This window comes from Lynx canadensis, chromosome X (genome assembly GCF_007474595.2).
Source record: "Lynx canadensis isolate LIC74 chromosome X, mLynCan4.pri.v2, whole genome shotgun sequence".
Classification (NCBI taxonomy): domain Eukaryota; kingdom Metazoa; phylum Chordata; class Mammalia; order Carnivora; family Felidae; genus Lynx; species Lynx canadensis.
Genome location: NC_044321.2, coordinates 38,020,586 through 38,036,964, shown reverse-complemented (window position 1 = coordinate 38,036,964; position 16,379 = coordinate 38,020,586). Strand labels below are relative to the sequence as shown.

Genomic DNA, 16,379 nt, shown 5'->3' with positions numbered 1-16,379 from the left:
ACACAGAATCCGAAGCAGGCTCCAGGCTCCGAGCTGTCCGCCCAGAGCCCAATGCGGGCCTCGAACTCATGAACCGTGAGATCATGACCTGAGCCGAAGTCGGCCGCTCAACCGACTGAGCCACCCAGGCGCCCCAAAATCCACACATTTTAAATTACAAATAACCATCTCCATAATTTTGATTTCATGGACAATTTTTTTAAAAAATTGAGATGTCATTAACATATATTAGCCTCAGGTGTATGACCTAATGATTCACTATTTGTATGTATTACAAAATGATCACCACAAGTGTAGTTAACATCCATCACATATAATTACAAAAACTTTGTTCTTTTTTTTTTTTAATTTTTTTTTTCAACGTTTATTTATTTTTGGGACAGAGAGAGACAGAGCATGAATGGGGGAGGGGCAGAGAGAGAGGGAGACACAGAATCGGAAACAGGCTCCAGGCTCTGAGCCATCAGCCCAGAGCCTGACGCGGGGCTCGAACTCACGGACCGCGAGATCGTGACCTGGCTGAAGTCGGACGCTTAACCGACTGCGCCACCCAGGTGCCCCATACAAAAACTTTGTTCTTGTGATGAGAACTTTTAAGATCTACTCTCTTAGCAAGTTTCAACTATTAATACAGTATTAGTGACTAGAATCACTATGCTGTACATTACATTCCCATTATTTATTTATTTTATGACTGAAAGTTTGCTCCTTTTGACTACTCACTTTAACTTTTTTTCCAGAATTTTCTGATTACGAAAAATTTCAGAGAATTATACAGTTAAGACTCGTGTACCAACCATCTAGATTCTGTAATTAACATTTTTGCTACATTTGCTTTATTCCATTGTACCCATCTATCCATCTCTCGTCCATCTCTCAGTCCCTCATGTTTTCTGATGTATTTTAGAGTAAGTCACAGGCATCAGGACCTTTTGTCCCAAAGACCTCAGCACACCTATCCTTAACCAGCTTTGTTCACAAATTTGCCCAGCGGCGTTGCTAATCTTCTCTGTATTATTCCCATGTTAGTATATGTGCCTGCCAAAGTGAGCACAAGCCAGCTTCGTTTCAATCAGCACTTCCTTGTCCCACAAAAATCAGCGTTCTTTTACTAACACCTATTGATGTCGCCCAAATTTCATGTGGCACGGGGCAGTCTTTGGACTAGATGCTTTGGGGGCTATGAAATCTCAGCTTTATTTACAAGCATTGTCCTGTCTCATTTAGATTGTCACAGAATGGGAGGGGCCAAAATTAATCACAGATGAAGAAAGTGAGGCCCTGAAGGTCAGGGCCTCCAAGGTCAAATAGCCAGACTGTGGCCTATCAGCTATAGAGCTTTTTCCACAAAATGGCGGTGTTCCGCCCTTGTCCTTGAATCCGGCGACATTTTCCTTCTACTCTGGTCATTGCACACTGTTGACTGCCTTGGGCTTTGGCTCACAGAAGTGTTTCAGGGGAGGACAAAGTAAAGCTCCTGGGCTGAGCTCCACACTAGGCTCCCAGAAGATGGAGGGAGGGGCAGACTTTGGCATAGATGAATGAGTCCTTTGTAATTTCATTTCTTCTGGTTACTCGTTACATCTCACCCAGATTTCTTTTCCTTGGCTGTGCCCACATTTTATCCTCTCCTTCCAGAATTCCTAAAGTTCGTCATTTCATTTTTGGTGAAAAAAGATGTTTACATGGAGAAATATTCAAGGCAATCTACAGCAGGCCTCTGGCCCTCTTCAGGGCATTTGTAACACCCAGCTCTTTCAGAGACCAAGATCTAGGGTGTGTCTGAGCCTAAGGGGGAATGATAGCACTCCAATTTTATATCCTACCTGAAAAAATGTTTGTGATTCTAAAACTCATGCTGGGATTCCATAAGAGGGCCTGTGTCACAGCAATGAGGTATTTCATCCTCAAAGTACAGTCGAGGAAACTATCATGGCATCCTATGATTACCATCCTACAGTACTTCCAAAACAGGGTTTTTTAGTATTTAATTTCTCTCCTAATGATTGGATGTATCTCAGGAAAATTGCTCTTCGACCGATGTCTAGGATTTCTAGTAGTAATTATTATTTCTATAGCACTAATCTTTTCAACATTTGAGGCTAAGCAAATTTAACTCTTTGTTTTCTGCTAATGTCTTCTTCATCTGAGAATTATGTTCTTGGTAATAATGATTGTTGGGATCCCAGTTATTATAACCTATTTTTTAAAGTTTATTTATTTATTTTGAGAGAGCGAGAGGGCCAGGGAGGGGCAAAGAGAGAGGGAGAGAGAGAATCCCAAGCAGTCTCAGTGTTGTCAGCATAGAGCCTGACACGGGGCTTGATCTCACTAACTGTGAGATCATGACCTGAGCCAAGATCAAGAGCCTGACGCTTAACTGACTGAGCCACCCAGATACCCCACCAACTATTATAACGTAGTAAAGATTCTATAATTATTGACTGCGTACTACTGATTGATCGATTGATTTGAATTCCAGTATAATTAATATATGGGGTTCTATTAGTTTCAGATGTACTTTATCATGATTGAACAATTCTGCACATGACTCGGTGCTCATCACATAAATGTACTCTTCGTCTCCTTATTTATACACATTCCATGGAATTTCCAAAAGGATTTGAGGCCAGTGAATGAAACATTTATTTTTCTATAACAAGTTTGTGTGTTACATTCTTCATTTAAAGAAACTGCGACAAAGCTGTAACTTCTGGGTTTGCATTGTTTTTTTCATGGGACTCCATACTGAGGTAACGTGAAAATAAAGTTTGTCTGCCCCAATTACAATATTACAAAAGCTCTCCCACTCTTTTCCAACAACAAAGGGTAAAAACAAAAACTTGGTTCTGAAATAAGACTTACCGTGATTGCTGACATTTTAGGAAATTGTAATCATTTATATATATATAAAGCATGATGAAGAAACCATTTTTATGGCTTTAGACATATTCTCAAAAGCCCTGGAAGCAATCTTATTCTAGTATCATCTGGAGAAAGGTTTCTATGGCAACTCAGGAATGCTTGGTGTCTTTTATCCTTTTCAAGAGCATAAATCATCCTATGGTCCGAGGCTTCGGTAAAGGTCTCTTTTATTTTATAAACTATTGCCATTTGTTTTTCTGATATGTTTTGACGGTCTTAGGGAAAACAGAGCAAAGGGCTTCCAAGAAAGCTTGGAATCTGTTTCGCATTTGCGAGCAAGACGTGAATAGCTTAAATCTAGACTTTGCTTCTTAGTGACTTTCGGTAGCTTGGTCTCTCTTTTACAAAAAGTGGCGAGTGGTGCATTGTCAGGAAAGACAAGTCGGTCTGTACTTAAGGAGAAGGAGCTATTTGGCCAAAGCACTTCTTAAGGAATAGTTCAGTGGAGGTGACCTTGAGGGCACTGCATTGATCAAGAAGCTTTCAGATCGTCCTGTAATGATAGGGTCTCGGGGCTTTGGGCATGACAAGCTGCAGGTGATTTTTATCCATGTAGCCTTTCCAAGAAAACTAATAAAGATAGATTCTAATTTTAAAATTTGGCATCCCTAGAGAAATTTTTAAACATAGGCCATGTTAAAAAAAAAACAGAATTTTTTAAACATAGGCCCTGTATGTTATAGGAAGTAGTGGGACTGGTGAGAAATACATCGGGCCGAGAAACAGAACTGGATTTTAGATCTACCTCTGCCGTAGCTGGTTGTATGAGGCTGAGCAAAAAATAGGAACAATAATGCCGGCCTCACAGGTCATTGTTAAGGACTAAATGGGCGTGAATACAGAAATCTGCAATGCTGTACAAATGTAAGGTGGTTAATATTATCAGTTGGCTGGCTTTCTTTCCAGCTCCTTCCCTTTGAAAAAGTCCAAGGTGTCTTTTACCATTTCCCGTGTCACCAGAGCAAATCAGTTTCAGCGTGTGCGAATATTTTGGTGTCTTATACCATATTAAATACACCCTGTTTACACAGATGCCATCGCCGCCATTTATTTGTTTATTTATTTAGTTATTTATTGCCTAAGTAATTAAATGTCATCTTTGTGGAAGGGTAGTAAATGAATCCATCCAACAATCACGTAAGGGCCGACCGTGTACTGGCACGGGGGAGACAAAGAACAGATAATTAAATTCTTATCATTCAGGAAATAAGTTTTCTGAGTTTCAAGGCCACAGCGCAGTCTCTTTAGGCAGTGCCCTGCACAAGCTCGCCCGGCTGATGCAGTCAAAGAGGGGATGCGATCCAGCCCACATTTTGCCGGCCCAAGCCACTTGGACCAGTGGGTGCTGCATTTCACCCGAAAGGAAGGACGCCATTTTGAAATTTACCTGCCAGGCGCGTGCCTCTTCTTGTAATTTACACAAAGGCATGGAATGTGCTGGCAGTGGCCTGTGATGTTTAATGGAAGGCTTTCAGTGTTTCACGGTTTAGTATGAGGAAGGCTGCTGGGCATGTTTGTTATCTGAAGTCAGAGCGCCTGCGTTTGAATGTTGACTCAGTCCCTTGGTAGCTGTGAGACCTCGGGCATGTTACTGGGCCTCTCTGTGCTTCACTTTCTACATCTACCCACTTCATAGAGTTGTTGAGAGGATAAACAAATTCTTACGTGTAAAACACTTAGAGTAGAAGCTGGCATACACTCAGTGCTCAAAATGTTGGCTGTTTTGTGGTATCTTTACCTGCGTCTCTGTGTTGAAAAGTTCAGCAATTAACAACTAAATTCCACCTACAAATACCATTTTCCTTTAATGAATTTATTTCACAAAGGGGATATTTTTCTCCTTAACCCAGACCTTGTGTGTGTGTGTGTGTGTGTGTGTGTGTGTGTATTTGTGTTAAATAGCTAAAAGGCATTCTCTTTAGAGACATTAAAGAATCTCACTTCTTTGATCCGAAGGTCACTTGGTTGTTTCCAGAATTTTCTCATAAAGCCTTTTCTTTGTCGGAAGTGACAGAGGTGTTGAAGGCTATTTTCATATTTTTGCCTTTCATCCCTCCTGGGGAAATGCTTGTATCTTTTACCAAGGTTATAAGGTTAGAGATGCTTTGAGGTACAGTGAATTTTTTTGTCAGTTTTGGTTAGCGTGATACTTTTTTTGGTGGGGGAGTGCCTTTAAACTGAGAAAAAGTCCTCCCGTGGTATTGAAGTATTGATGTTTCATAATGTTTTCAAAACAATTAACTTTGCATTTTATTAATAAACATTTTTTAAATGTTTATGTCTTACTTATTTTGAAAGCGAGAGAGAGAGCGTGCACACGAGCAGGGGGGAGGGCAGAGAGAGAGGGAGAGAGAGAATCCCAAGCAGGCTCCGCACTGTCAGCACAGAGCCTGATGGGGGGCTTGAACTCACGAACCGTGAGATCATGACCTGAGCCGAAATCAAGAGTCAGATGCTTAACCAACTAAGCCACCCAGGCGCCCCAATTAACATTGTGTTTTAAAACTCTGAAAAAGCTTTGTTAAGTGTCAGGTTTTGATACGAAGGACGTGAGCCAGATTGACAAAGCAAAGCATGGGGCAAGAGGTGATTGTGATTTTTCTCTTCCCTCTGCATCCTAACCCCTTCTCTGCTCCTAAAACGCCTTGAAGCACCCCTTCTGTTACCAGCACTGCGTATCTTACCATCTCCTCGCATCATCCAACTTCTGGGTTGTTTTTCCATGACACATAAAAAACCTGGAAGCATTGAATGCTAATAATGCTGCACACCACTGATATTTAGATATTTAAAATCATTTGCACGCCTAATCCAAACCGAAGTATGAAAATGGTGGAGGCAGTCATCACTTTGGTGAAACCTTTTCCAAGTAAACTACCTGAGAAGAAAGACACAGTGTTTTTATAATTTCATGGAATTAGGCATCAGTCCATCATTGTGCTGTGCTATTCGTCATTCATCCAAGGAAGCCTCTTTGAGCCCAAACACCGTGGACTCTGCACCATCTGGAGTCTACAAATGAGATGATCTTATCAGGAGCCTGTGCAGGGCACAGAGGAGCTGCTGGTGAATATGCCAGCGATAATCCGTTTGTGAAATATTAATTGATACTGCGCATTAAGTTCTGGTTTAATTAACTTTTTAAAAGCACAAAGCAGGGTTGCCTGCCTGGGTGGCTCAGCCGATTAAGCGTCGGACTTCGGCTGGGGTCATGATCTCACGGTCCGTGGGTTCAAGCCCCGAGTCGGGCTCTGCGCTGATAGCTCGGAGCCTGGAGCCTGCTTTGGATTTTGTGTCTCCCTCTCTCTCTTCCCCTCCCTGGCTCATGCTCTCTCTTTCTCTCTCTCTCAAAAATAAACATTAAAAAAAATTAAAAAAAAAAAAAAAAGAAGTACTCCCAGGGACTCCTCCCTGATGACTGGGGAAAGGACTGATAGTTTAGCCGATGGAAGAATTAATAAGCCAAGCAATGAACTCTACAGAGCTGTCCAGCCTACGACAGGACTCTTTCTCAAGAGTTCATGTCTCTGCCGATTTGGGGGAACTTGAAACGCATTTTGCCGTAGAACAAAAATATGAGGGATGGTGCATTCTCTGGGAGGTCTGGGGATTTTAAAATGCAATACTAGGGGCAAAAAAGAAAAAAAAAAGCCCAAATCAGAAAGTAGCAGAAATATATTTGCCCTAAAACACCAGACAGTGTCATGGGCGCTGTTTAAACACGTAAGCAATCATTTCCTGACACGTTAAAAAACTACAGCAGTTTCTTTTTAAACAGAAAATAACAGGCACTGTCATAAAACACAGCATTCGTTTTATTCCGTGTGAGGCACTTTATAAGCAAAGCTCATCTGATCTTCACAGTGCTGAAAAAAAAATTTTTTTAAGAAAAAAATGGAGGTTTAAAGACATTCACTGACTTGCCGTTGATTACACAATCAGTAAACAGCAGCGTCAGAGTTCAGCCCCAAACCTGAACTCTTAACTACTATCCTTGAACCAAAGAGGAAAAATGAAAAATACAGTAACTGCATTACAGTGAGTCACATGAAATATCTTAAAGCATTCCGCTCTCCATCTAAATATAAGAATCTTAAAGTGCCAGTTTTTCTTATACATGGATATTTAACTTTTGTAACCCATTTAAGAGCGAGCTTATAATTGCTTTGTACTTTTAATTTTTTCAGCGTTTATTTATTTATTGAGAGAAAGACAGAGCGTGAGCTGGGGAGTGGCGGAGAGAGACACAGAATCCGAAGCAGGTTCCAGGCTCTGAGCTGTCAGCACAGAGCCTGACGCAGGGCTCAAACTCGCAGACCATGAGATCATGACCTGAGCCAAAGTGGGATGCTTAACCGACTGAGAGCCACCCAGGCGCCCCCTGGAGAGCTGCTTCCTAGTCTTAATCGCCTCCTGACCAGACTCCCAAATCCTCCGTTTCTTAAGTCTTCTGAAATTCCCTTCTCCTAAACCACAGTGACTTCTTTAAGCCACCCATAATCGGACCAATTATTTTCCAAATCCATTTTTGCCACTTGATGTCCGACAAGCAATTGAACACCCCCGCACTCCCCCCACGGTGAATATTAAGCAAATTGGGAGGTATTTCCAACCACATACCCTCGTATTGCCCTGTTTACAGATATTTTTTGTAAGTTTCTGGGTATGACTTTTTAAGGCACACAAGCACAGAGAACTGTCTATTGAATGGTTTGATAAGACCCTGGCTTGTTTTAATAACTGTTCGTGGTTAGCATCAGATACTGTTGGGTAACTGCACAGACCAAAAGACAGTGCCTTTTGTGGAACAGAAAATGCTAGCATGTGTGAGCGATGTTGTATTTCATTCTGAACCCTTTTGTTTAAGCCCGGGCGTGCTCAGCGGGTCTGTCTGAATTCCCTGATAACAGCGGTTACTATGGCTGCGTGTTATTTCATATTTCATTTGCTGAACTGATGCTTGATAAGAGAAATGGCATTGAATCGTGTGCAATTTTGAAATTGCGTTCTATCTAAATAGAAATGTTTTCTCCTTTTTTTTTCCTCATGGAGGTCGAATTAGCACTGGGGTTAAAAATCCAAGCCTTATATTTCTAAATGAGGGTGTGCAATCCCGTATGCACTGCGTGGGTGGTTGGGGACTTTGGGACCCTAACTCTGCCACCAGCTGAAAGCCTCCTGCCTCCAAGGACAGGGCATGGAAGACAGATTAACTCCAATAATGAAATGTCAGATCAGATCAGCCTTTTTTTCTAAAAAAAAAAAAAAAAAAATGGGTTTCCTCTTTTAGGGTAGCTGATAGACAATGAACAGAGCCCCGACTTTTCTTTATGGCTTTTACGGGTGGGCTCATATTTTATGTTTTATGGATTCTTATCGGACCACAAGATACAAGTGTGTTTTAAAAATGTGTTGATCCAAATAAAGTAAAAAATATCTTTTGAAATGTAATTTCCCCCCGGCGCAGAAATGGGAAGATGCCATCTCTGGAGACAATGGCCGGGAGGCTCCGTGGAAAACAGTGCGTGTGGTTATGAATCCTGACCCAGGAGTGAAACTGCCTGGCTTGGCTTTGCTGGCTCGACGTGAGACCTTGTGTGTTTCAGTGTCCTCGGCCATAAAATGGAAAGATCAACAGTGCCTTTTCTCAATGGGTTTTTGTGAGAATTCACTGAATTAATATATAAAAACACTTAGAACAGGGTCTCAAGTGGTAGGGAGTATGATATGAGTATTAGCTCTTTTTATAGGAATCTTTCTCTCTCTCTCTCTCTCTCTCTCTCTTTTACTTTGCACCCAGTGGGGTCTAAAAATCCCAGAACTATTATTTTTGAAAGACAAGATAGAAGCCAGTTTCATTTCTCTGTAATGCACAGCGTCTTGGCATTTCCTCGATTTTGTTTGTTCTCACAAAGCAAATGATTAAGGTAATTAGAACTGAGGAAATTCAGTCATCATGGTAAGGGCTCCAGAGCTCTCCTGTCTGCGAAAGATCTTACTGAGCTATGTAAGGTGGTTTTAAAGATGCACGATTTTAAGGTCTCCGAGGTCAAAAACTACACCTAGGGAGGCCTGGGTGGCTCAGTCGGTTGCGTGTCCGACTCTTGATTTTGGCTCAGGTCATGATCCCGGGGTCATGGGATCGAGCCCCTCAGAGGGGCTGCTTCGGATTCTCTCTCTCTTCCTCTGCCCCTCTCCGCCACTTGCTGTCTGTCTGTCTGTCTCTCTCTTTCTAAAATTAAAATTAAAAGAAAAAAAAGAAATAAGTCAACGGCTACATTTGGTCTGGTGTTGACTGGGGCTTGTGCATTTAAGTGTGGCCTTGTGTTTCCGTTTGTACTGTCAGATAGACATTTTGATACAGTGACCGAGGATGTTTTTAAGATTTGAGACATTTACCAAAAACGAAATCCCTTTTGTTCTTGCTAGAAAAGACCAGTTGGTTTCCCATTCTTGGAATCTGGGCCTCTGTTGAGAAACCCCAGCCACCTGTAAGGTGCACGTAACGGTAGGCCATGTGTGTGAGCCATCGTGGGCTTTTCTCATCGACGTTAACATGAGGCGCTTACCCGGAATCCCTGTGAGGTCTTTGATGGTGATTGTATTTTCTCCCAGGTATGGCGGCAGCCAAGCTTCTGCATGACTCTGGCCTGAATGTGGTTGTTCTGGAAGCCCGGGACCGAGTAGGAGGCAGGACTTACACCATCAGGGTAAGTAAGACATTAAGGATGGGATGGAGAAATGTAGGACGGAAGCGGAGTTACTGTGTCTTTTTTTTTCCTTTCTAGAAGTCTTGAATTTCATTTGACTCTTACTAAAAGAAACATTCTCCGCAGCCTCTCAATTTGCTACCTTTTCCACATGTGCTTCTGTCTCTTTTCTTACCTCACGATGCCCCATAAATTATTGCACCAATAAGGAGGTGTTTAGAATACATCAGTAAATAAACTAAAGATTCCCGCCTTTGTGAAAGTTATGTTATCTTCGGGGACAGGGGGAGCTAGACAACAAAAGAAAACAAGAAACACCTTCTATGGTGTCCTGGCTGATAGGTATCTGGTTATGCCTGGACATGTTCAGACATAGGGAGCTTTTGTGGTTACTTCTTCAGAGATTGGTCCTTCATCATTGGAAACCAAGCTGATTTGTAACCATATGGAAAACTTGTTTATGAACATAGGAGAGCAATTTCAAAGGTTCACATTATGGCCAAAATATTCCCTGATGCTATCTTTCAAATGTCTGGATTAACCACAGAAGTGATCATTTCCTTTCTTCGTTTTTCTCTAGCATTAAGTGGCTCAAAATTAGCCTGGAGTACCAAGTAAAGAGAAATGCATCAACGATTCATAGCTTACAAATTCAAGGCACTAGAAAACAAACCATGAGGTGGTATATATTGTGAGTGATGGCATTCAGAAGTCTCCTGCCTATTTAAAATTCAATCCAGGGGCACCTGGGTGGCTCAGTTGGTTAAGCATCCGACTTCGACTCAGGTCATAATCTCACGGCTCATGAGTTTGAGCCCCATGTCGGGCTCCGTGCTGCCAGCCCAGAGCCTGGAACCTGCTTTGGATTCTTTGTCTCTCTCTCTCTCTCTCTCTCTCTCTCTCTCTCTCCCTCTCTCTCTCTCTCTCTGCCCTTCCCCCACTCACACTCTGTCTCTCTCTCCCTCAAGAATAAATAAACCTTAAAAAAAAAAAAAGTAAAGTTCAATCCAGTTTGCTTTAAATTGCAGAATGGTTTAAGGACAGGTAAGTCACATGAATGAAGTACAGTTGAAAATAGAATCCCATTTTCCACGGATACACCTCAAGGTCTGTGAAATACCCATTTGTTGATTTCAGAGCTCTCTCTCTTTTTTTTTTTTAATCTAGGAAGAACATTTCCGCAAATATTTATTTCTGGTTTTTTTTCCCTGGGAAAACAGAACCAAGAGGTTAAATACGTGGACCTCGGAGGATCTTATGTTGGGCCAACTCAGAATCGAATCTTAAGATTAGCCAAGGAGCTGGGATTGGAGACCTACAAAGTGAATGAAGTGGAACATCTCATCCACCATGTAAAGGTAGGCCTGGGCCAGCCTTTGAAAGGTTTGAAGACTTCTCTATGGGTCTTTCCATATATGAATTCCAGATCCTTCACTCAGAGAATCTACTGTAGTCCTCAATGATGTATGTGTACTTTATAAGTGTATTTTAACCATTGTGAAAATGTTTTCGCTGCCACCAAAGTAGAATTAAGATGAGAATTCTAACCTATTTGGGAAGGTTGTTGACAAAGCGGCATTGCCCATTTGGCAAAAAGTTTCACAAAACCAAGAGAGAAAAAAATGCAGTCGATTTATTAAGTGCCTCTATCTAAATATCTGGGTTCTTTCATGTGATACAAAAACCTGAGTACAGTTTTATAAAGGCTGCCCTAGACTTCATGTTGTAAAGAGTATTTGTAGTATGCCTAACGTAATATTTTAAAATTTGTCATTGTATTCTACATATCATTAAAGGTTACTCTTCTTTGGAGATTTACATAAAAGTGGCTCAAGTCCCAAATTCCATCTATTGTGGGGAACCTCCATCGATCTCCCCAAAGTTTCTGTGAGTTGACTGGGTCTCCCATTCCCATGATCATTTGTGGCTCATGGTTCTTGCTTCCATGATGCCTCTGCTCATTCACATCTTATGGCCTGTGACTCTTTCTCTTCCCTTCGCTTTATGCCAGCCTGTGTTCAAATTCACCTCTTCATCTTGATTTTCTTCAGACCACCCCAAGCATTTGTGTGCGACACGCTTGACTGAAGTTTTGAGCTCTGGGGCTGGGAGGTTTAATTGCAGAAACAAACAGCTAAGAATCAAATATTGGACATTCTTACTCTAATAAGCTATTAGACCAGTGAGCCCCTGAGGATTTCTTACCGGCCACACTTCTCTGTGCATCCAAGTCACCCACCATGGTGATGTCTCCAGACTCCTCTCATATCTCCCTGATCCTTGTTTTCCCGGCATCATTGTCTTTGTCCAAAAAGTCACTGTTGTTCTCTGACCAACAGAGTCACCTGTTCTGGGCCCCATCCTGGAGTCCCATAGAAGAACTGTTAGAGGTTTTGAACTTCAGCTTTTCCTCTCTTCCATACTTGCCTTTATAGGTGGAAGTGAGAATACAGAGACATACTCCTCCGTGGTAGAAATCTTCCCTTTAGAAGACAGAAGAAACTAGCGGCAGGCAGTTTTGATTTATATTCACAATGTTGACACCCTGATATTCTTTGTGAGTGATAATATCAAGAAGGACAAATAACAGACTGTACGTTATGAGTCATTTAATAAAAGAGGAAATAAACATCTACATGCAAGTAAAAGATTTCCTTAATTTTTACATAAATGTTTGGTTGACCTTCAGATTTTGTTTTATAAGCCTTTTCGCCTTGCTTTCCATCTGTGTCTAGCGGAAGAAGGGACACATGAATTAGAAATGAAAATGTAGCACGGTGATAGTGCAATTTGTTGAGCATCAATCCACAAGCTTAGCAAAGATCTTTCATTGGGTTCCTTGCTTTTATTTTTATTTTTTTTTAATGTTTTTTATTTTTGAGACAGAGAGAGAGCATGAGCAGGGGAGGGGCAGAGAGAGAGGGAAACACAGAATCCGAAGCAGGCTCCAGGCTCTGAGCTGTGAGCACAGAGCCCGATGCGGGGCTCGAACTCACGGACTGTGAGATCATGACCCGAGCCAAAGTCAGGCGCTCAACTGACTGAGCCGCCCAGGCGCCCCGGGTTCCTTGCTTTTAAATGCAGGTCATGCTGACTGATTTCTTTGACTTCCCAGAACACTAGGATCTCTTTTAGGTTTTTCCAGACAAAGGAAACGATGTTACAGTGAAATAATTTTTCAGGGCTATGGCCAGACGTGCTGCTTTCTTAGACGATTTCAAAATTTTTTTTTTCAACATTTATTTATTTTTGGGACAGAGAGAGACAGAGCATGAACGCGGGAGGGGCAGAGAGAGAGGGAGACACAGAATCGGAAACAGGCTCCAGGCTCTGAGCCGTCAGCCCAGAGCCCGACGCGGGGCTTGAACTCACGGACCGCGAGATCGTGACCTGGCTGAAGTCGGACGCTTAACCGACTGCGCCACCCAGGCGCCCCTCTTAGACGATTTCAAATAATCTATGTGCAGCTAAGAAAAAAATACAAATAATTAATCAGTATCCCTGACTCGATACAGGGTAAATACATATGCCGACAGTGCCCCTTATGAAATTTCAAATAAATGCCATTGCGTTTTAATTATCACAAAAGTACAAATATAATTAGAAAAGGTGCGTAAAGGAAAACAACTTAAAAACCCTTCCATGATCCTATCTAGAGAAAATCATGCTAAGTATTCTTTGGTTCATAGATTTTCATATTCCTGTATTGCTATTTTCTGACCTCTACTGGAAGAAATGAGAAATATCAGTACACTTAAAAATATTGCATACATATGCATATATGTATATATATTTGACATACTGACTTACTCTAATTAATTCTCACTGCCAGGACAATTGAAACGCTAATGAGGCTACATGAAGGTCTTTTTCAGTGTTGATAGAGGTGCTAATTTGACCTCCTGTGGTCATATCCAGTGAGGAGCTGCATTATAATAAATGATAAAGACCTGATACCTAAGAAGTCCTCCCAAAACTAAATATTTGTCCTCCACCATCACCACCTCCATGTCTCTGCTAGCATGTCATTTTTTTTTTTTTTTTTTTGCTTAATGTTTATATTTATTTTTAAGACAGAGAGAGACAGAGCATGAGCAGGGGAGGGACAGAGACAGAGTGGGAGACACAGAATCCGAAACAGGCTCCAGGCTCTGAGCTGTCAGCACAGAGCCCCACGCGGGGCTCGAACTCATCAACCGCGAGATCATGACCTGAGCCGAAGTCGGATGCTCAATCGACTGGGCCACCCAAGCGCCCCTCATTTTTCTTATTTTTAACCTGTGAAAGCATTTTGGATGGCTACATCCATTTCTGGAATCACTGATAACAACTCTAGTGTTCTATCTCCTACTACATGCCAAAGAATATCGTTCAGAAATTTGTCTCCTCTGTCCTGGTAGGCAGTACTGTAGGCGTTTGGATGCTACTCTCTCTTGCCTATTTCAATAACTACTGTTCCCGAGTGCAAAGTATGGTTCACGCATATATATAGTACATTTGTGCCTTGTTTCATCAGCGTACCCTAGTGTGTTTCTTAACCCAAAGCCTGAGAGTATTAAGTATGCTACTTACCATATTGTCAGATCCTGCTATTCAAATACGCCTGCTCGAGGAATCTGCTTTTCAGATTTTTTTACATGAACGTTAATGGAAGACAGTTTTATGGGCAGCTTTAATACCATTCGGCTAAGGAATTTGACTGTGTTGCAACCAGCAGTTTCAAATTGAAACTGGCGAGGGACACCTGAGTGGCTCAGTCAGTTGAGGGTCTGCCTCTTGATTTCGGCTCAGATCATGATCCCAGGATCGTGGGATCAAACCTTGAGTCGGACTTCGAACTAAGCATGGAACCTGCTTAAGATTCTCTCTCTCTCCCTCTCCCCACTCACGCACTCTCTTTCTCAAAAACAAACAATCAATGAAACAAACAAACATAAAGAAACTGGTGAAATGGAGCTACTCATAAAAGCAGGAGGGTCCAGGGACACCTGGATGGCTCAGTCGGTTAAGTGTCCAACTCTTGATACTGGCGCGGGTCATGATCTCATGGTTCATGAGTTAGAGCCCCGCATCAGGCTCTGCGCTGGCAGCATGGAGCCTGATTGGGATTCTCTCTCTCTCCCTCGCTCTCTTCCCCTCCCCCACTTGCATTTTCTCTCTCTCTCTCTCTATCTCTTTCTTTCTCTCTGTCCTCTCTCAAAATAAATAAATTAACTTAAAAAAAAAAAAAGCAGGAGGGTCCAGCATCTCCCAATGGGCTAGCTCTCCAAAGGAAGGGTGTCTTTCTCAAGAAATGATGACTCCCAGTATCACCAGTTCCCTGGCATCTGTGGAAGAAATAGTCTGCTGATAGATGGGGTATGTTCATGCCATGCCCCATAACCAGCATCCACACGCTCTTGGTTTGCTGTGATATGCAGCCTCTGTCCTGTCTGCCTCCGATCTGTCAGAAATGTTTATTACTACTGAGCGGCATTCACTTTTAGTACTACAATAGATCTGTCTTACGTGGCTAAAATGTGGTTTTCTAAAGCCTTGCTCGTGAATAAAAGATGTGATCTCAAGCTATGTTGGGATTTAATTATCAGTGGGAAAAGCGATCACTTCAGCTCATGTCTTTATAATTTAGAAAGTGTTTTCCTCACTTCCAAAATCTGTAACGTGGCGGTTAGTGCTTAACAGTACTGAAATTTTTAATCTGTTTTGCATGCTAATTTCATTTTTTAAATATTTTTTAGTGTTTATTTTTGAGAGAGAGAGAGAGAGAGAGAGAGAGAGCACAAGCAGGGGAGGGGCAGAGAGAGAGAGGGAGACACAGAATCTGAAGCAGGCTCCAGGATCTGACCTGCCAGCACAGAGCCCAACGCGGGGCTTGAACTCACGAACCGTGAGATCATGACCTGAGCTGAAGTCGGACGCTTAACCTTAGACTGAGCCACCCAGGCACCCCTGGTCATGCTAGTGTCTGCTAGTATAGTTTAGAAAGCAGCTGTTTAGATACCTTGAAAGCGACTTGTAAAACTTGTTCCCTTTTGGGGACTATCTCATAATTTAAAAAAAAAAGACAAAAAATAAAAACTTAAGAAGGATCTTCACGATATTTTGATTTATGCCCCTTTCTCTCATTGTGTGTGTGTGTGTGTGTGTGTTTGCGTGCGTGCGTGTGTGGTGGTCTCTTTCATCTTTTTGTTCTCTTGGGCTCGTCTCTTAAAGAAAGTGGAGAAAAGTCTCGTACAATTTAGGCTGTCGGCAAATACAGTTTCTCTGTTTCAGAAACTTCTGTAAGTCTGAACTTTGGAACCAGAGTCTAGTCAAACATGAAACCGCTTTAGCCCAACTCCACACTGATAATCCTTTCCAAACCTCAGCCATCTGGAGAAACTGAGGTGGGCGGGGGGGAAGATCCTCTGGTCTTAGTCTGCTTCTCAGCAGGCAGAAGCCAAGCTCATTGTTAACGTCCCTTGTGTGTATGTCTGGGGTCAGCCTCAGTGCTCGAGGCCTGCGAATGAGACCCCTCTCAAATATATTGCACCATTTGGCTCAGCACCTGTTTATTGGGAACCCGGAAACCCACTGGAAAATACCACACGCAAGAAGCACATAAAAGACAGAGAACAGAGACTGGATCTCTATCAACAAGACCTGTTATGTGAATTTCTCCAAAGAGATCACAGGTGCTGAAATGCCTATCCGTTTTGAGGAACAGCAACGGAAGGAGAGCCCAGGGGCCCCTGGGTGGCTCAG

The 16,379-nt window shown here is 42.2% G+C and overlaps 1 protein-coding gene across 1 annotated transcript in view; it reads left to right on the top strand.

Moving 5' to 3' along the window:
- MAOB (monoamine oxidase B) overlaps positions 1 to 16,379 on the top strand; it is a 116,036-nt gene that overhangs the window by 32,909 nt on the left and 66,748 nt on the right. Inside the window, exons 2-3 of the mRNA XM_030304906.1 lie at positions 9,541 to 9,635; positions 10,856 to 10,993. Coding sequence (XP_030160766.1) covers positions 9,541 to 9,635; positions 10,856 to 10,993 — 233 coding nt within the window. The remainder of the gene's footprint in view (positions 1 to 9,540; positions 9,636 to 10,855; positions 10,994 to 16,379) is intronic.